The following is a 21,265-nucleotide window of genomic DNA, read 5'->3' as shown; positions in this document are numbered from 1 at the left end:
GGCATTTTCTTTAAAAACTGCACTAGAGTCAAAACTCTAATGGTGCTCCGTCAGAAACTCAAACACCTTGAAAAAAAAGTCTATAGGTGGAATATCTCCAGAGGCATCTCTTTGGAAAAGAAAATGGTTCTGACAAAAGGAAGATCTGAACCACCCAGACATGCCACATTTGTCCCATTGTTTGTGACTTTAAAGGATAACAGGAAGCCACACAAAGGTAGTCTTAGCCCACTGAGGACCTTTTTTTGTCACAGACCGTCTTTGTTCTCTGAGCTGTGGGCAGAAAAGTGCACAATAGATGATGATGCAACGTGAGAGTTTCAGTGCATTTAAAACTAGCTGGTTTGAAAGGCCACTAAGGTGTGCTTTTGATTAAACTCTGAGACCCAGATACTGGTTACATTTTCACAGTGGAAGAAACTGGAACTCAGGCCAATGGCTCTTAATGAAAGACTTTGAACAGGGGACTTTAATTTCTACTTTCTTTGTGAATGACAATTACAGTAAAATGCTTTAATTTTGTACTCTGTAGTGACTTCCCGGCGCACAGTTTTTCCTCACACAGAGATTACAACAAGAGGACAGTCAAAACATGGACGAACACCAGCATGCAGGCAATCACTAAGATGTATAGTGATTATCTTTCGGGGAAACAAGGATCTGTGAAAAGGTTTTTCCAACAGTCACACAGATTTGGACACAGCTCAGTCTGAACCAAAGTCTGACCAATAACGCTGACATTAATAGTCGTATGAAAGAAAGCACACTCTTATTCAATTACATTACATTACATTCACTAGATCTTATGGCTTCAGCTTCAGATGAACATGGCTTTGCAAAAATTAGGAACAATGCAGAGTCATTGTGTGAAAAACTAAGAACAACAGCTTATTAAAGCACCTCTAGCAGCAATAACTTGAGGTAGTTGTTTTCTGTATATCAGCCTCCCCCGCTCGGCTTAAAATGATCGTTCCAATTCATTGAGGTTTATGAGTATTAGTTTATGCACAGCTCTCTTAAAGCCCTGCCACAGCCTATCAGTCAGGTTGAGCTCTGGACTTTGACTGGATCATTGCAACACCTCGATTCTTTTCTTTTTCAGCCATTCTGGGATCATCGTCCTGTTGCATGATTTGCTGTGGGTTTTTTTTTTTTTTTAAATTCAATTTCTCAGGGCATTTGGGATTTAACACACTCCAGACCGGCAAACTGAGAAAACTGCTAAACAAAATGCATTTGATTAGCAGCATCTGGTGACGACTCACCTTTATAATTCCAGTGAGAGTGGACGGCTGAACGGTGCTTTCAAACACTGCTTCTGCATTTCGGCCTAGCTTTTGTGAAAAAGATAATGACTCGGTTTATTATGTCATTATGAACTGAACAAGGGTGTGCTTTCTTTTTCACATGATTGTGTGCCCATGTGCTAAGCCATGTAGCCTAGCATTGCTACCTGAGATTACTGTCAAGGACTTTGAGACAACTGTAACAAATCAGAATTTTGTCCATTAGAAGTGAAGTAGCTCCCATGTGTAGCTGGTGGAATATAAAGCAACGTCAGGCTTAAAAAAATAAAAATACCAAAATAACACATGTACTTTCGGAAAAGGCAACAGAACACAAATACAGCTATGACAGTGAAAGAAAGGCGCTTACCCTCATAATGCGGGTGGACCCGGGGGGCATGGGATCCAAACTTAATCAGGACTGGAATGTCAAGTCCCTGTTGAATCCACTCCACCACATGCAGGGATGCAGAGGACACAGCCACTGGGTCTGATGGAGAAACACTACACTCCAGCTCCGCCAAGCCTCCAACCTTTCCGTGGACCTCTGACTTTACGCCTTCGACAACCACTGTTTGGTTAATTAGCAGCAAAATCACAGTTTAGTTTTAGTAAACCCCAGCATGTGCAAAGGTTTGCAAACATCTTGGCTGGAAATATAGCAGTTTGTAAAAACGTCTTTCAAATCAAACAATGGAGGTACTTACGTAAGTGACAAATAACTGCCACCACAGTGAAAGTCTGCCAATATGATCTCGCAGGCTCCATATCTGTCACTCACACAACCCGCAGCATGCTCAGTCTGTTGGCAAAAGAGACACAGGTGTCACATTCGCATCACCTCCTGGGCTGCACATCAGAAGACAGCCATCTGTGACTTCATTTCCAAGCTAAAAAGGCTGTAGCAGAGCTGTCACTTTTCTCATAATTTCGCAGGAAGGGGGAAGGAACGTTTACATTTTTATACAGTTTTCCAATAACTGGAATTCATCCCATGTCATTACACAAATGGGCAGAGCCGCCTCTGCAGCCAGAAAACCTGGCCCTATCTCCTTTTCTAGACGTAAATGTCATAAATGTCAAATAAATCTTTGGGGAGTCATGTGTGGAGCAGCATCTAAGTGTTTTTTGTAGAGCACATCAATGAAGACATTTGGCTGGAGCACCCAAGAGACTCAGCACTCAAGGACAGAGTCCAGCTGAGCTGACGGGAGAGCGAGGCATCAAAGAGTGAAACCTAATGTCAGAATGAAGAGACGGCGTCAACCTTCTCAGAAGCAAAATTGCCATCTTTGTCATTGGAATCTTGAGGCTTTGAAGGGAACGTAGCGCTGACATAATGCAAGATAATGCAGTGCAAATGCTCTATGGAAATACATTTTACCGCTGACCCTGAGCACTGCTTTATAATGTTAAGGTAACAAGCCCTACTTTGTCTTGCGGGTTGTATAAAATAGAGACACCAAATTATTAAAGCTTGAGCAGTCTTTGGCTGCAAGGTGCCAGAATCAATAGAAGTGGATCGAAGTTGCCAAGCAAAAACTAAATGTATGGTGTTGGCAAATGGACCCAATTTCTATAGCACTTTAAGTCTTGTTGATCACTCAAAGCGCTTTAACACCACAAACCACATTCACCAATGCAAAACACACCGACACTCATACACATCTTTGTCCATGCAGTGTTACAGGCTCTGCAGGGGCCCCACTATCACACACACACACATGCACACACCCTGATGAACACGTCAGAGGCAGCGTGGGGTTCGGTGTCTAGACTGATGAAAGCACCGACTCACTGACCTTTTCCTACTAAAGTACATTGTTGAAAACCCATGAAATCTTTTAATTATTTCAAAGTCCTCAGAGTTTAAAACATACTTTTACACCCTTCCAATCTGGACTGATGATGACATAAAATGTCAGGTTAAAAAAAATGCCACAACTTTTACGATCCGGCAGTAAATGTATCAATTCAGTGTCTCCTGGTGCAGCTCACAGATGAAAGTCGAAAAGGAGAAGTCTTCACAGCTTTCCTCAACGACAGACGAAGCAATGACAGCTTCCTGCGTTCTGACCACGTCCTCCCTGACCCATTTGATACTTTTGTCAACATGAAAGAGCTTCTGGGTGCAGCTAGTTGTGAAAGGAGACCATAACGAAACCTCATCTCATCTCTGTTTCTGTACTGCTGAAAGACGAGTGAGATCTGAAGTTTGACACTAACATCAGCTCTCACCCCTGCAGTATCACCATTGCTTTCATTTCCCTCTCTGTGGGGTGCGCTAACTCTGACAGCGAGACACGCCCCTGTTCACAAACATTGACCGATTGTTAATGTTTTACAGAATCCTCAGCAGCAGTGCCCATTGTTCGGTTCAAAATCTCAGTCTCTGAAACCTTTTAAAAGCACACGAATCAAAGTTCAGACTCAAACCAAAACCAACAATTAGGATTTGAATTCAGCGCTGCCATTGGTCTGTTCACACTGCCCTGAGGGGAAGTGTCCAGGAAGTCCCCCACTCGGCCCCACCACAGCGTGTTTAGCTGAAGTGGAGCTCCCTCACTTTAGTCATGTCTTCAGTGTTGTCGTCACCACTTTCACTGTGCTAAGGTTCAAACTGAAGAGGCCAAACACAAGTTCTATTCATGACAAAAAGTTACGCTACAACCAGGTCTGTTAAAACAAGCCAGTTTATAACAATCTAACAAAACTTCCTCTTAACGCCACTTTTTTTTTTTTTAACGCCAGACTGATTCAATTCAGTACAATTTTACTTATATAGCCCCAAATTACAACAAATGTCATCTCACTCTTCAAAGGTACAATCCAATTAAATTCCAAATCAGGCTGATTTATACATACAAAGCCAATTTTTTATAAAAGCAGCCTAGCAAAGGTAATCAACAGATGGCACCGAAACTTCTCTTCGATCCAGTCCCCCGTCCTGAGCGTGCATGAGGCGACTGTGGAAGGAAAAAACTCCCTTTTAACAGGAAAAACCTCTGGCGGAGCCAACTCAGGGTGGGCAGCCATCCGCCTCGCTCAGCTGGGGATTTAACGTAGGCTGATTTAAGACAATCATGCAACTAGTTACAATTTAATATTCTAACCAACTGAAAACCTTGATTCTATAAATGAGGGGAATAGAATTTGATCAGATGAATGAAGTCCTTGCCGTCTTGAGCAACCTCTGCACCCCACGACTATGAGCAATAAAACACACTCTTGTGCCAGTGGCCGTATGTATGGCCTTTATTCCGTCCCTGGCCATGACGCTTTTATGAGGCTTTTGCATTTCATGGCTCGGGCTGTACTGGTAGAAAACAATCACGCAGGCTGTCAACAGCTGCTGTGCCTGGTGCAACACTCCCATGCTTCAGCAAACAGCACAGCATGCAGAGAGTTGACAGAATCAACGTGAAAGTCAAAAAAATAAAGAAACTCAGTCCGCAGCACGTCTGTTCATCACAGCTCATTAGAACATAAACACTCCCGTCCCTGCGTCCTTCACTCGTGTAGCTTTGTGCAAAGAAAGTTTTATCCTAAAGTTTTCACATCTGATTTAGGCTTTCATTGTTTATGGAGACTGAGCAAGCCTGGCCAAGGAGATGCTTCAACACCGTGACTCTGCTGCTTCTTTTCTTCACACAGTAACTGCCTGTTGCCACGGCTTTGCACATACCAAACAGATGCTCAGCATCTGCTTCTCGTTCTTTATCGCCAGCTTCTTGTTCCCTCAGAAGAGTGGAGATGATAAGGACTAAAATAAAAATGACAAATGCAGACGGCTACAGATTAATACAAATATTTTTTAGGCCTTAACTGCTGTGGTGAGGTCAGACTTATCTGTGCATCTGGTGAAACAGCAAACAGCAACAACAAAAAGAAAAGAAAAACTTTTGTACAAAGAAAGTGAGGCAAACACAGCAAGGAGAAAGATGAGAGGCAAAAAAAAACCTCATTAAGACGCAGGACATTTTCCACCATTAAATCACAGCAAAACAAAGCTCCAAGTCTTGGTAACCTCGAAAATGTCTCGTCCGGAGACATTTTCCTTCAGACACTTTCCTCTGACACCGAGGACGTGCATAAACATAAGCACGGTGACAGCTCAGCACTCTGGCAAATGTTTAAGGCCATAATAAATGAGCCAGCAGCACTCAAAAGAAAGCACCCTGTCTCACGCAGATTCATCAGCTGACTGAATTAGAACTGTCAGTGATGGAAATTCTGTTGCTCCCATTTGAATCTACATAAGTGAGAAATGGAGACCAGCTTATCAATCATGACGGAGACAGGACAACAGATTTATCAGCCGCTCCGTCTCCTCTTAGCACACCAGAGGACGGTTTTAAGCACAGGGCATTTGATCAGTGGGTTCGGTTTCTTCCGAGGCCGTTTGTGTCTGCCAGAGACCTAAACTGGGCATCAACCTCCGAACAGAGACCAAACAAAAAGGGCGGGAAAGGTCAAACTGCTAATGTAGACAACTTCATGGAAAACGGTGCTCTGAACTTACAAAAACATTGCTTCAAAGACACCACTGAGAATATTCCATTTCTACACAGCTGAACAACAGAGACTGGAGGCATGGAGTTCAGTTCAAGTTACAAAGGTGAGATAAACTGCAAGGTGGCCAAGTTTAACCCATAAATACAGCAGACAAAGCCGAGTCAAGTTGTGACTGCAAAGGTAAGGCCTCCATGATTCCATCTCCCCCGGCTCCAACATGATACTACACAGAAATATCATTATTTTTATTTTAAGAGTCATGTTAAGCTGCGTGGGGCAGATGAGCCGAGCTAGGAGCCAGTCAGAGGAACGGTACAGAGAATCCAGGCTATTTTCAACATGCAACCTGTGTCAACTCCAGATCAGAAATATCACATCACCACAATGACAAATAACCCATTCAGAGGATTTTAATAATCAAAGCAGATCATTTTTAAAGTATGATAGCCACTTGGGTCCACAGATGCTGGACAATGACACTGTTTCTCTTACTCAGTTGATGCCTTAGTACGAGATGACATGAACGTTCAACGTCTCACAACATCATTCTACGTCGATCCCCATACTGACATTAAACGTCTCGCTCTCGGTTCCACGGCAGTTTGTGATACACACTTGGAAGATGTGGATAAGTCAAGACGAACGGAAATGTTAATAACGAAAAGAAGAAAAAAAGAAATGTACAAAAAAAGGTGGTTGTTTGGCTGTTTCGAAGATAACTTGATTCAATTCCTTCAGACCTGGCAACGATTCAAATGAATGGAGTCAGAGAGTGCAGTCCCCTGTGGCGCTCCTGTGCTGCTGACCACCTCCTCAGACACACAAACTGTGGTCTGTTTGTCAGGTCGTCAATAATCCAGCCGGTTGTGGCGGTATTTATAAGGATTTAATCAAAACTCAAATACTGGGAAACTACGAACTGATGATGGTAATAGAGGGATGGCTGGGGGAGTATAAAAGCTATTACAATCTCTCAAGTCAATATTTATTTTCATATCTAAGCATTTATCCAAAGCGAGTCACACTCATATCTGAGGTAGGCAGGTAGTGTAAGAGGGTCTTGCCTAAGGCAGAGGGGGGTCAGGGTTTGAACTCTGGTCACCCACATGAAGAGCAGCAATCTTATCACTACACTGTCCAGCTACGTGGGAACAGCCGGACTGTCCCAAAGACTGTCGAGGCCATGAGCCTGGATGTACTTTGGAGTTGCCTTCCTGATACAGAGCTGACCTGTGACACGAAACGAGGAAGAGTGAATCCAGAGTTTCACAGTTTGACCTGTTTAAGATCGCACAGCAGCATGAAAAGAGTGACATGCGAGCCTCTCTGCTCGATGGACAGTTATTTCAATGTTACACATTTGGATTAAAAGAGAAGCATTTCAAACCAGATAATAAAAAAAGAAGTGCATACTCTCCCCAACAGCTTTAAATCCCATTCTTTCAGCTTTAAGTAGTCCTGAAAAAACGTTAGTTTGACTTGAAATGTAATTTTCTTGCTCTTTCTGAGCATCTACAGCTGTACCATGTTGTATAAAGTCTACCATTTTCTAACAATGGGACTTTAAGCCCAATCTCATTTACATTTCTGAGACTGTGCTGCCACTCTACTTCTGAGTTTTTTTCCCCCTCTGCATTGGCTGCCGTCATTACTTGGTCTCCCTATTTCTTTCCTGACTTGCACATGGGTGAGAAAAGCTCACTTTTTTTTCTAAATCCACACACATACAGTGGGAGCCCTCTGCACAGCTAGCACTTACAGAGAGGAAATAGGACAGGTTGAAAAGGGAAGAGAAAACAGGGGAAATAAAGAGATTTTCACTTCGTAAGCATTCCTGTGACCGGAACACAAACATCAGGAATCTCTTCTATGAAACGGGGTGAATGCTGCTATCTTTTGTCCTCCAAATCCATTAAAATGACTCACTTGTGAAGCCCCCGGTGCAAGTCCCAAGTCAAGAAAGACAATTTCCTGGTGAAGCTGAAGTAAAACTCTGCCTTTCAAGTCCTGAACAAGTCATACAGCAGATCCAATTCCAGCTGAATGTTTTTTCCAAATGACTAACCCTGAGCATGATGGTGTGATGTACTGAAATATCTATTGAAGTTGTTTTTAAAAATGACTGCCATCCAATTTTGAGCAATTATGTGTTATTTCAGTGCTGAATCATTTCAGCGTTGTCATCTGCATTTCTTTTGACAACCGCAGAGTCTTTGCATCTGAAGGAAAACAGGGCGAGCTGTCCTCTGCTGATCTGCATTGCAAAGCGCTCCTCTCCCCAGAGCTCGTGCAATGTGACTGGCTGCTGTCGAATTGATCCAAAGCCGTGAGGAAAATGCACAGATTATTGCAATTAAGCTTTTAATCTTTGGGTTTAAGCGTGTTCTGAGTCAAATTCGAAGTGAAAACACGAATGATTAGTGTTTAAGTCAAATTAAGGCTTTTGACTCTAAATATCAGATTTGTGACTCCCGAGTTTGGTGGCAGTTTGAGCCTTTTTACGCCTCACACTTTGTCTCCCAGGTGGCTCCTCTTTATGGTTTTATGTGGGTTGGGCTCGGTTTGCTAAACAATGAGGTCACATACTCCAGTCAACCAATCAGGATTTGGCGAGATTTGAAATAACACTTGATCAGTTGAATCTTTGATAACTTCTCTAACAATAAGCGTTATTAATAAGTGTCCTTTTATTCAACGCTGCATTTTCAAGGGCTTTGAGTAGAAAATAGCAGTTTTAGTGAGTTTTCCAACATTCTGAGCAACAAAAGGTGATGAAGCAGTAATTTGTGTCTAGTTCAGACTGCTTCAAGTGTCAAGACGTCAAGCGCTCACGGTCACAATTCAACTGACAACCATTATGTTCTCGTCCATCATGGAAAACGCACCGTATTAATTCCAACTGAGCTACCTCTGTTTGACGTCAACTTTCTGGAAAGTATTACATCAACTGCACCCAGCTGGTGCCTGAGCAGACTCAATCAAACCAGGAAAAGACTTTGAGATCATTAAATGAGGCTCATGTGGGAAAATTACAAGAATATTTCTTCCATAATTGCGGAAACAGAGACAGACTTTGGTCTCAGACTAATTCAATAGTACAGAAAAAAAATAACTAAATAAAATAAGATTTTTGTATTGCGGCTCTTTACATTCTGGCTCCACATTTTTCCCTACTGGGTAGAAGAAGCACACAGGCATCACATGAAAGAGAAAGAAAAAGAAATCCATGTCCTCGTTAAATGCACTGAGTAGGATAAGAATCAAACGCTTCTCAGCACACACACTCTGCTTGTTTCTGAACCATCTGGGTGAAATATTTCCAAACAATGCTTTACAGCTGTTAAAATTAATGTATTGAATAAAAAAAGATATTGAGAAAAAAACAGCACTCTCACAGAGGCTTTCTGAAGCAAAGTTCTCACACACTATCTTGTCAGAGTGTGTGTGTCCGTGTGTGCAGTCCCAGAGGGTCCAGAGAGCTTAATAACACATTATAAAGGTTGTCACACCCAATTAAACCAGGGGCCACCAGAGGACAAAAACAACAGACTCGGGCCACAATAAAAGAGCAAACAGTTTGTATTGGACACCTTTGAGGTGATCGTGAGAATTGGCTTCTCTTGACTTCCTATGCCACATTCTAATGAAACCCCCCCCCCCCCCCCCCCCCCCCCCCACAGAGACCTCATTACTGACGTTTAAACGCACGACACAGATCAGAGGATTGAGAGGAAATTTCGCACTCCGCAGTATGAGCTCGAAATCATCCACTTCTCCTCCTTCCAAAGCCGCAGGACGTCAGAGGCTCGCTTCCATCTTACCTGCTTGTAGCTCGTTTAGTGGTGAATGTCCCCTCGCAAACTCATCATCTGCGTGTTGCTTTTAGTCCACCTTCAGCGTCCCTTTTGCTGACACCAGGTCACCGCCTGGCAAACTGGAAGCGGGCCTCGTCCCCTTGAAACACGAGCAGCGAGTTTCTCTCCTTTCACAGCCCACCGGCAACAGGTGTTCGTTTCACGCACAGGTGCCGGGGAAGCGTGTGCGCGCTCTGCGGCTCCCCGGCCTGGTCCATCCCACCCACCCTGCCTCCTCCCCCCTCGCTCCTGTTTCCTGATGCTCAAAAGAACTCAGCAGCACATCAAAGTAGACCAACACACACTTCAATGTTTAAGCTAATTCTGCGTATGTTTGTGCAGACACAGGATGAAAAGGCAACTTTTTTTTTTTTTTAATCCCTTGATGGCATCCAGATTAATGGCAACCACAAGAGGGTGTGCTTTACCTCATGCTGACGACCAAACAAGAAGTTCCACCCGGGAGAATCAACATATGTTCTCGCTGCACCTTTCATTGTGTTACTAACAATACGGGGAAAGAGATAAATATCAATCTATATGTTCAATAATACTTTGGTTGTTTTCAGCGGTTTTCTTTAGGTTTTGTTCAAGTTAACCATAAGGTGGCAGAAGGAAGTCCAGTCTGTCCAATGTCAGTCTTACTTGTTTTATTTGTGCAATAAGTTCCATAACTGAGGTTCTTTTGCCAAAAACCACAACTTGTTTTCAGGCTACCATCACAATCACTTCTAAAGGACTTTACAGGCGATTCAACTGTAAACGGTCGCATTTCCACTTCATTCATTCTTTTATTTTCAAACGCACAAGCTTAGGTAAAACATACAACTTTCATTATAAATATTTCATACAAGGACTAGCAAGAATACGCAGAAACAGCAAAGATATACATTTAATAAAAAACATACACCGTACATCCAGAAAATAATCACTTTTGATAATGCTGCAAATACAAACCTGGTTTCCAGAGAAGTTGGGGAATTTTTCATTTGAAATTATATTCAGCAGACACAAATCCAAAGAAAAGATGAGCAGCGTCTTCAATGATGCTCAGGAGGGACCTTCTGCCAATCAGAAGGTTGATGGTTTGATCCCATTCTGCCACAGAGGACATATCCTCGGGCGAGACGCTCAACCCCACTTTTTCTCAGATGCGTTCACTAGTATGTGAGCGTGTGTGATTAAAGAAAAAACACTACACTGACTAAAAAGAGCTGTAATGTAAAAGTGCTTTGAGCGGTCCACAAGACTAAATTGAGCTAAATAAGTTTAGTTAATTTCATTTTACTAACTTTATTGTGTTTGGAAAATGTAAACCGACTAAACAAATCTGATGTCAGCAACGCTCCAAGACATTCGTCAGAGAGGCAAGAAAGAGAAAAGGTTATAGAAATACATGTAACAGCGTTCTGGAGGATTCTACAGGCAACAGATGTTTGGTGGCAGGTAAGGGTGTCAGGTTTGGGTATAAAAGGAGCAGCCACCAAAGGCTTTATCTTTCCAAGCACGGATGGGTCATTGCTAACGTCTTTGTGTCACAGAAACATCAGTAAGTTCCAAAAAAAAATGTTTCTCAATGCACGATGCAAATAACTCTGTTCTTTCAACATCTACAGTGCATAGTACTGTGAAAAGATTCAAAGGAAATTTCAAAGGATGGTGGTTTGGATGCACATGACCGTCAGTCCCTTGGATGAAACTGTTGCGTTGTGCTGATAAATTTAGCCATAAAACTGCATTACACAAGGAGCAAGCCACACATCAGCCCTGAGCCCTGAGTCTGTGCTCAGATGAGTCCCCGTCTCAGTGGCGTTTGGAAAAATCTGACATGTGGTTCTGAGTGCCAGAGTTCAGAGTTCAGAGTCCAGGCCATTGCCAAAGCTAACATCGTTGATGGTATGGGGGTGCGTTAGCGTGCATGTCATGGGTGATTTGTAAACGTGTGACGATAACGTTAATACCTAGGTGTATACTAGGTGTAAACTGGAATTTTGGACAGACATATGCTACCATCAAGGCAACATATTGTTCCAGAAGGTCCGTGTTTTTTTGTTTCCCAACAGGACAGATTCTGACGCCATTCTTCCAATAGTGCGACTTCAAAGGCCCTTTTCATTTATCGATGTGCCTTGTTGCCGACACAAAAAACAGAGACATCCTTGTTAATCCTCCTTAGTTATTCACACATTAAACAGAAGAAGATCAGCCGTGCATTAGTGTGTGCTTACACACATCAAGCTGGGTGACAACAGTGTCGTTGGACAGAGTGGCATGTTTCGCTTTGCTGGCTTGACCTTGCACAAAAAAAGCCTGTTTTGCCCCTGCTGTTACTCACCTTTCCAGCTAAGACCCCCTTAGAGTCCGTGTGCTCGACACATACAATCTGGATCTGTTGATCTGATGAAATCTTGTATGCCGCAAGAATAGACACAGCTTCCTCTATAAAGCACCAACAGTTCAAATATCGAATAAATAAAAAGTGTAAAAGGAAGGCTTTGTAGCACAATGGCAAACATGCCTTTTTCTCAAGTTTTTTTTAGTGTGTTGCTGGCACCAAATTTTAAAATTGCCGATATTCTGCAAATACAGTTAAGTCAGTCAGTGAGGACTCTAAAAATCAACTCCTTTCATCTGTTTTTTTCTAGATTGAGGTTCAATTAACAAATTACAGATTCGACTTTTTGCTGGATTTTAAGAAAATTCCCCAACTCTTCCAGAAATAAGATTGGTTTGATGATTCAGGAAAAACGGTTTCCTGTGATTGAGGTGATGATTATATAGACAAATATCTAATATCATTTGTTCCTTCATTCAAGACACAGTGTGATACTACTGCGCAAAAAGCACAAAGATTCCGAAACAAACCCTGTCAGCTGTAAGAAAATAAAGGCATCACTTATCCAAGGTATGTTATCATTTGTTAGGTGGGAAACAGTTGCAGGCATGCAGCTGTTCTGACATTCTCCACTCATACACTTGTAATAAAGCTGCGTTAAGTCTCTAAGGTCTGTCCACCTTCTGTGTGGAGAGTAAAAAAGAGAAAGAGGCAGCAAGAGCTAACCACTTATATGAAAACAGATACAAAATTATAGATTTCAGCAGAGCTCCTGCATGATTCCCCCCGCTGGATAAACACAAGTCTCTACGGTGTTGATCCAAAGGATTTAGCTCTTTTTGTGCTGCATACATTCGAAAAGTAAACAGTAGCAGGCGTCAGTCTCAGGGTACATAGTGTGTCAAAGGGAGAAGATTATGCGACTTACACCAGATTTCACTAAGCTCAGTCACCAAAATCTGGAATGTCATCGTAGGAGTAACCCCGGTATCCCTTGGCGGCATAGTAGGCGATCCTCAAATGGTAAAATCCAGGAAGGAAAACGAGGACACCTATGATGATGACAGGGATGGTGCGGTCGGGATGCTGGGGGGGAAAAAAAAAGCGTGTATTTGTAATGAGGGAAAGACGAGCTCACAATTTACCACAAATGCTTCACACTTTTGTGCTCTCTAATAGATTTCCACATAAACATGAAATACTTGAATAGATCATCTGGTAATATGATGCCAGAGGAGGTATCCCAGTAATACATGGAGTACAGTAAAGACTAATGCACTCATCACGCTCTAACGTACTTAACACCACACTGCCTGCCAGCAACAACATAAATACGCTCAAATGAAGAGGGTGTGCAGGAGACTTGCAGGCTTGATGACTTCATTCATCTGTCTGAGCTCTGGTTTCATGTAAATCAGCAGTTGTTTCATGCACAGGAGGCGGAGGCTGCTGTATCAGCTGGGTGATGTGTTGGACTTCACCACCAGATGGCAGTCTCATGCACTGAGTTGCTGCAGACCTCCCTCTTGTTTTCAAAGATGCACTGCAGCAGTACTGTGTGGTCAGGCTTTAAAGCATTCTCTTTGTTTGGGAGAAAAACTTGAGTTTTAACCTTGTGTTGAGGTTTTCATTTTTCCTTATTTTACAGTACTGTGCAGTTCTTGAGTCAATCCATTTTTTTTTGCCAGGAAATAAGGAAACGGGTTCAGCAATTTATTGAAATGTGCAAACATGAATAGAAATGCAGCATGTAAGGCTAAAAACAGAGTTAAGAAAATCAATATCTGGTCTAAGCTCCTTTATTCTTCAACACAGCCTGAACCCTCTGAAACAAGCTTTCTGTCATTTCTTAAGTAGTCTTCAGGAATAGTTCTCCAGGCTTCTTGAAAGTCATCCCAAAGCTCTTCTTTGGATGTCGGCTGCCTTTTGTTCCGCTCTCTGTCAGATGATCCCACACTGTTTTAATAATGTTGAGGTCCGGGCTCTGGGGAGGATTCATCCCTCCATAAGACCTGTTGCCAGTGATTTTCAGTCCACTTCTTGTGTCATTTGGCATAGCTCAGCCTTTTCTCCACGTTTCCCTTCCATAAAAACAGCCCTTCCATGGAGACCATTTCTGATGAGGCTGATGATGGATCAGCTCAAGGTCCAGATGCATCTCTCTGTGTCAGCTCTTTGCTGGATTTTTTCCTGAGTCTTCAAGACATCACGTTCAGCTATTGCTCATCTGCTGTTGATATTATGTAAGCCTGCTACTTCTTCTTTTGTCCTCCACTTGTCCAGCTTCCTCAAATCCTTTAAAAACACATTTTTGACTACTGATACTGTAGTTCTGTGAGAAGCAGCTTGATGGTGCATGTGCAACTCTGTTTTCTTTGGTATTATTTCTAGATGCAACTAAAGAAATGAGAACAAATGATGTGTCGTTGCAACAGGCTGCTCCTAACAAAGAGCTTAAAGATAAAACTGATTCACAGCTAAGTTGTTTGTGATGGGTAGACACTGGTTCATTCCGGGCATTAGGTGACTTTTTTATGCTTGAATGTCTTTATAGGTCAGAGTTAAGTGGCTTAACAAACAAACAAAAAAACAACACATTCCTCTGAAAATGGTCGACTACAAAGACTGGACTGAAAATGAGCAAAAAAGCAGCAAATGTCCAAAGTCTGGAGAACTATAGCTCAAGAGCACTTTAAAAGATTACAAAAGTCAAATATAAAGAGATGAGGGGTAGCTTAAGGCTTCTGGATAGTACTGTGATTCACAGCAAAAACTTTCATTTTCACAGTGGTGTAATGTGGGTGAAGAGATCCACGATGCTTTCTGATTTCAGGTAAAGCAAGTTTTACTCCTGAATCAGTTCCCACTTTTTCTTTCATTTGAGTCGGCAACGCTTGGCCGTGTTACATGACACAAAGAAGATTTCGCCCCACTCTTTCGGCCCACAGCTCTTACAACTTTTTCAGACAGAATCCGTAGGCTCTCCGTTTCAGCATTATAAACACACCGAACCTTGTGTAATCTGCTAGTATTAGACACGCTACCCTAAGTTGTGTGGGCTAATTGGTAAATTCAGCAGGCTTAAACAGTCTGATGCTGCTTTCATGTCAGATAAAAAAAAAATCTGCCAACACAACCTGTAAACTGGGCTTAAGAAAAGAAGAAAAAAAATTCCATCAACCTCCCACTGATGATTACCAATAAAAAACAAGCAGGTTCAGTAATCTCGCCATGAAATGCCAAAGTAGAAACCACAGCATGGGATCTACTGAGGCTGGCACTCCCTGCTATTAGTTATCACAATCATTCATTATATTCAAAAACACAAAAGTGTTGCAGCCAAGAGAAGCAAAAGTAATATCAGGAGAGCAGAAGCATGACAAAGAAACGTCAGGACAGCCGTTCAAACACTGCTCTAACACCTCACATTAAAAAATGGCTGCGTTTCATGTTGATAAGCCAGCTGAAGATTCCTTGTGTCGTGCAGCTTCGCTCCCTGTTACGGCTCACCGAGTCACTTAATGAGACTGAGCCAGCGTTAACAAAATGTGCCTCACCTGTGCTTTTCCTGCTACGATAAGTAAAGAAGTCTGCTGTGAAAAAAAGAAAAGAGTCCACGAAAAATATTGTAATCGTAATCATCAAGCCGTTTAGGATATTATGCAGAATGGCAGTTATTTGGAATATGGCACACTTTCCGAAGTAGGGTTATGTGAAGTACTAATGAATGGTAATTATCTTCCCTGCAGCAGACAGAGCGCTTTCAGTTTGGAGAACCAAAGACGTTTTGATGACAGCGAGCCAAGCTAACCGCTGCTCAGACCCTGAAAGAGCCAACTTTCACTGATGTTCTGCAGTTAAGAGAAAGGAACTGAGAAAGTTAGTAACTGCCTGAAGGAAAAGAGAAGCGGTGTAAAATTCCATTACACAGCTTCGGCTCAAACTCCTGTGAACTGTTTGAGAGCCGAGCTGCTCCTACATGACGCTCTTTCCATGACCCTGCTCTGAGCTTTTAGCCGTGCTAGCCCGGTGACCGCAATCTGCTCCATGTAGGACAGCGACTGCTCATAAGGGGTTTTACACAAGTCTGCTTTTAAAAGAAAAACAAAAAAGGGAAACAGTGATTCTAGATCTTTTCAAAACATTTTCATGGAAATCAGTTCTTCTTCTGCTTATTATGATCCAACATTACAGAAATGCATTGAACTTTGCAGTGTCCCAGTAAAATCACTACTTCAATTTGAAATAATTGCAGTTTTTCTCCAGAACAAGCAAATGACATGTAAAATAGTCATTGATGATTCTATTTAGAAAAACGCTGGCAAGTACATTTTGTTACTTTTGGACCACACAAAACTTGTTGAAACCTTTTAGCCTGCTACTAGCATTCATGCTAAGCTAACTAGCTGCTGCCCCCCTCATCCCATATGTTTTACAGGAGTCCCTGCTCCTACACATGTCAAATAAATGGCTCATTATCAGGCTTTTGAGTCTAATGAAGAACTGAGGACCTGCTCTATCTTTACGAATCAGGTGTGTTGGAGTAGCTTGTGTAAAACATCCAGGCCGGGGGTCCCAAATCCGAGTACAGCAGAGTACTGGGTTTTACTATTCTTTTCAAATCTAGACGCTATAGCTATGATAGCCTTGATGTGTTTGGGGTCATGCAACTGACAAACACACACAACAAGATGAAAACAAACCTTCCCTGAGAGGATTTACATAAACATGATATCTTCCAAAAAGGACAGGTGGTGGCTGAGACAGACGTCACAAATACATGTCAGCAGCCATGTATTCCAGAAACGAGCTTTGCAGGATGTTAAGCGTCACTTTAAGGGAATTGAAAACTGATATGCTTTGCATTTATCATAACAGGATAAGAAACTGTCCTTCACTCTTCATGCTGGGAATGAATTTCACAACTTTTTATTCGTTCCAGGCAATGTATGTTTGAGATCCATCAGTTAAAATCTTTGATTGAAAAGACAAATAATTACATTCACTGGCAAAACTCACCTCAACCTTTATGGTTCCTGCCAGAAGAAGAGCCCCAAAGATTATCAGTAAGGATCCAATCAGAAACAGGAATATGGCCAGGGCGATAGCCTTGTACGGGACCTTTGGGGGACTCCTCTTGAACTGTAATGAGCAAAATTATTACACAATGTTTTCATTTTTGTCAACTGGTTTGTCATCACTATGCTGAAGATATTAGTTCATTTCAATTCGTCTTTTAACATGACACAGACTGGAACAGACAGCTTTTGCTCAAATGTTCTGTCCCAAAGCCGCGCTTTGTGACCACAGTTTGTTTATTTACGGCCATTTGTGCGGTAAGAAACTGAAAAGTAGAAAGGATAAACTTGTAGAGAATAAAATGAGACTGTCGGTGCATAGTACAAGCATCATGAACATCGTCAATATTTCCAAAACAGGGTTGAAATACTAAAGCTGAAACATATCAATGTGAGTGGATAGACCTTCAATACGTCACCGACAAGGAGCTGGTGACGTTGTATTTTAAAATATGATTTAGTGACAAGGAAATCCTTCCTCTTTCAGCACATAAACACAGTGAGATAATAAGTACTCCCGCTTTAAAGAGAATTGCATCTGCTCAGAAGGAGCAACTGAACACAGATGTGGCTGCATTACTGCGAGCTGAAAAATCTGCATCACCGAGCTGCATCACAAGATACAATAAGACGGTGGACAAAGTTGTTTGATCCTGAAGGTGTCGAGCTCACCGTATCACCAATCACCTACGTGCTCTGGGTTAGGAATTCTTACAATAATCTCAGGGGTTTAATTCCCATGTAACGTGGACGATCGCACCACCTCGTAAACTTACATCCATGGGTGGAAATCTTTTACACGGCCCTGTTCAATTCCAGCTTCTTTTTTAGTAAATCAACTACTCTGGCAATAAAAGTATGTGGTAGCGAAAGTGTGTCTCACCTGCAAGTCGATGTAACCATCGTCATCAGCAGCCAGCCTCGAATACTTGACCTTGTTGTTGGATACTCCAGCCGCATACATATTGCTTCGAGCTGCCTTCATGATAGCATAAAAGGTGTTTAGAAATAGATGCAGTTATTCATTCAAGGTAGCCTCCCACATGTCTGCAATTTAAACTCTATTCTGTTACCATATATGCACACACACACGTATTTATTGTGCTTTGAAGTGCTTTTTGTCAACATTCTCAGTTACACATCATACACGCAACCTTCAGGAAAAGCTCATATAGCTGCAAACTTAGAAATCATTTTAAACTATCTAAAAACATACTGCCTCACAATCCAGACATAACCAGAATAAAAGCTTCACACTTTGGAAAAGATGACCTAATGAAAGAGACAAAGAGGTTATGGGTAGAACATAATGAGCCCCCATTTTCAGCTCCACTCTGTCGCTTCTGCTCACAAACATTGAAAGACGCTTTCATCTGAGCGAACGGCTCTGTGTTATATATATATATATATATATATATATATATCTGTATGTGTGTGTGTGTGTCGAAAAGAGAAATGAGGTGTCTGAGGAAAAGTTGGGGAAGTCTCTGATTTACCAGCGACTGAGCGAATCATTTGACTCTTGAGGTGTACTTTTTAAAGCAACAAGCCATTTCAAACACATTTTCTGTCTGGGGAAATTCCCATCATTTTCCCTTTGTCATCCAGGAGGGGCTCATCCTTCTCAAGTCTCACCTTCACTCCACACAAGAAACTCAGAAAGTTAATAAAAAGCAGTCTCATCAAGACGACTAATTACCACCGCTTCAATGAAAGCAGCATCCACATGCAAAGAGAGGCTGGAGAGAAACACTAGAATACCAATCTGCCCTAGAAGGGATCAGACGTGTGACCACACATGTGATCTGACGCTCCTTAAGCCCTTAATTCTGTTCATGTTGGAGGCTTTGGCCTTGTCGGCAGTCCCTGCACTTGAGCCCACCACCCAAGAGTCGCCAGATCCATGAAGAGGAATCGCTGTTACCTTCTAATCACAGTAAAGAGGAGCGCTGAACTGTCTCATCGACACGTCTGTCATGCAGTTTTTGTCATCTGTAGCTAGGCTGTGCTGTGGACCCTTAGATTTAAATGTTCAGATATCCATATACAATTATAAAATGTAACAAATGCCTGGCAACAACAAAAAAAACATAACCTAATTAAACTAAAGGGAACATCCAGCATTGGGAAGGAAACAAAGACTGAACGGGGACGGGGTTGTTTTTATTGAGGAGGGATTTGAAACTGTGTTTGTAAAGTCATGAGGACTGTAGTTCCCTAAAGACAACAACTCTATAGTTACAGGCTTCGCATATGGCACTGCTTTACTGTGTCACACAGGAGATGACCCCTGAGTCGTCCCCAGAGATGCTTCGCTTATCTGCAGCTTAAAATCATTGTCACAAAAGCACATTTATTGAGAACTTCTGTGTACTGTTCATCTCTCCGTTAATGCTGGCAAACAAACTTAGTTTTATGTTTTGTTCAATGGGGAGCTGAGTTTTGTGCCTCGTTTGTTTAAGCCTAACTACCTAAATTAGCTAGAGCATTAGCCCCCCCAGCTCGTAATCCTGTCAAAAGCCAGACTGAAACACGAGAATTCTTTTGAAAGTATTTTTGTCTCCTTGCTTTCTTACCTTCGTGTGAGGTACAACAAACACCATAAATGTCCCAGTCCAGCTAAGGCTGCAGCTTACTGGCGCCGCATCTGCGTTGTTTTCATTGATGAAAAACTACGTCAACTTCCTCATTTGTTATTGCGCATGCGCACACAGATCTTGTCCAGTTTCTTGCTGTATCGCAGACTCTTGTTTTCCGTCCGCACGCAAGCTCATTGCCGGCAGTAGTCTGAGGACAGGTGATAAGTGATAAAATTAAATGATCCGTGTTAAAGTATCCACTCACAAAGGAAAGTATTTAATTCAACGTCAGTTCTGAAAATAGCTTGTTTAACAGTTGTTTTATGATTTGGGGTTTTATTTTGGTAATGATTCGTCAATAATAAGCTGCCAAAATGAGTACAGTACATTTATTTGTTCTTTATGTTGAGTGATATAATCTCTATAGTAAATACCCAGCATTTCAGCAAATTAAATCTTACTTGTGGTAAATTAAGTCTATGATATTTCTAAAACCTTTTGTCTGAACTTTATCAAGGTTTAAGTAAATAATTTAGCGAATAAAGTCAAAGCTGCATTTACGTGTAATCCTTAGGTCAATGCACCTTCCTGTTGTAAAATCGTGATCGTTTATTACCAAAGACTTTATTCCCGTGGTTTAAAATCAATTTTTATCGCGGGTGTTTTGATCCTGTTTCATCCCTGTCATGTGTGACAAAATGTGTGCAGAGCTGAACCTTCTCTCCAAATTGAACTTTGCAATTATTTGATGTACTGTAGCACACTTAAGCTGATCTGAGCTTGCAAATGCACTGTGCAAAATATATGAAAGACAAAAGTAAATGAAGGTTTCTTCCATTTAAACTTTTAGTGAGGCTGACCTTCAAAATTACACCAATGTTTCGTGTCTTATTGCTGTTTCTGTGTGGCCTGTGTTTCTTTAGTTGTAGCATGTACCCACAGTTTCTCTGTAACTCCATTTCACTCCTCCATATATTTCCAGGCATGTTTTTTGGCTCCACAGCTCACAGGAGTGAGTGGAGAGTAAATATTTCTATGCTTCTGGGAAAATATATTTTCTTTAATGCTGTCTACAAAGTGAATAGTGAATTTCCTGCAGTTGTGGAGAGTAGCATACTTAGTGTAAAACTGATGTGGAATTTTTTATTCTTTTATATTTAGAAATCATCCCACTATGCGTGGAGTGAATATTTAGTTTGTAATGTTGTTAACAGAGAGGAGATGTGTAATGGGCAAAGCAAGCAGTCAGCATGGACTCAACATCAACTTACTGCATATCAAAGACAGTTTAAAAACTGCAGTTTCAGACAGCCAGGGTTTCATAGTCTCATCAGCTTTCAGGGTGGGAGGGAGGTTTATTTGATATTACCATTTAACAGCACTTACTTGGCTGCATGCCTTGAACAGTGTGTACATGGTGTGAACTGTGTCTAGTCAGCGTACAACCAACAGGGTCAAGTGGAGCAGACACATGTGGAACAGGGAAAAGAGGGGGGATAGTTACAGCGATGATGACTTATTTACACAGATGGAAACTTGTGATGTAACTAGGAATGCATTCAAGCTGTCCTGCAAGTGTTAATCTGCCAAAACAGAAACCTCTTATGTGTTTGTGTTA

At 41.8% G+C, this 21,265-nt stretch overlaps 2 protein-coding genes across 4 annotated transcripts in view; both read right to left on the bottom strand.

The window, feature by feature from the left end:
• Positions 1-9,826, bottom strand: part of igsf9a (immunoglobulin superfamily, member 9a) — a 55,052-nt gene extending 45,226 nt beyond the window's left edge. The window contains exons 1-3 of the mRNA XM_072371647.1: positions 9,623-9,826; positions 1,994-2,088; positions 1,657-1,857 (exon numbers count right to left, since the gene is read on the bottom strand). Of these exons, the coding sequence (XP_072227748.1) occupies positions 1,657-1,857; positions 1,994-2,054 (262 nt within the window). The 5' untranslated portion in view covers positions 2,055-2,088; positions 9,623-9,826. The remainder of the gene's footprint in view (positions 1-1,656; positions 1,858-1,993; positions 2,089-9,622) is intronic.
• Positions 9,827-10,421: 595 nt separating this feature from the next.
• tmem230a (transmembrane protein 230a) lies at positions 10,422-19,755 on the bottom strand. 3 transcript variants are annotated; one of them, XM_072372240.1, is made up of 4 exons: positions 19,645-19,755; positions 17,952-18,047; positions 17,010-17,132; positions 10,422-13,076 (listed from the first exon to the last, which is right to left on the bottom strand). In XM_072372240.1, the coding sequence occupies exons 1-4, from the start codon at positions 19,669-19,671 to the stop codon at positions 12,936-12,938; spliced, it is 387 nt and encodes a 128-aa protein (XP_072228341.1). In that variant the 5' UTR covers positions 19,672-19,755; the 3' UTR covers positions 10,422-12,935. The 3 variants fall into 3 exon arrangements, with proteins under 3 accessions (XP_072228341.1, XP_072228343.1, XP_072228342.1); XM_072372242.1 differs by having other exon boundaries at positions 17,952-18,043; positions 19,645-19,729; XM_072372241.1 differs by lacking the exon at positions 19,645-19,755 and having other exon boundaries at positions 17,952-18,053.
• Between the last annotated feature and the right edge of the window lie 1,510 nt (positions 19,756-21,265).

The sequence above is a fragment of the Leuresthes tenuis genome, unplaced genomic scaffold, assembly GCF_036924035.1.
Source record: "Leuresthes tenuis unplaced genomic scaffold, fLeuTen1.0.hap1 SCAF_19, whole genome shotgun sequence".
Lineage (NCBI taxonomy): Eukaryota > Metazoa > Chordata > Actinopteri > Atheriniformes > Atherinopsidae > Leuresthes > Leuresthes tenuis.
Note: the sequence above shows the minus strand (reverse complement) of the source record. Positions and strands in the feature narration are given on the sequence as shown.

Coding starts and splice junctions, on each gene's coding strand:
- tmem230a (XM_072372240.1), bottom strand. CDS start 19,671: ATGGTGTTTGTTGTACCTCACACGAAG. Junction 18,048..19,644: donor TTGTTGTACCTCACACGAAG/GTAAGAAAGCAA, acceptor GCTATCATGAAG/GCAGCTCGAAGCAATATGTA. Junction 17,133..17,951: donor ATGGTTACATCGACTTGCAG/GTGAGACACACT, acceptor TGCTCATTACAG/TTCAAGAGGAGTCCCCCAAA.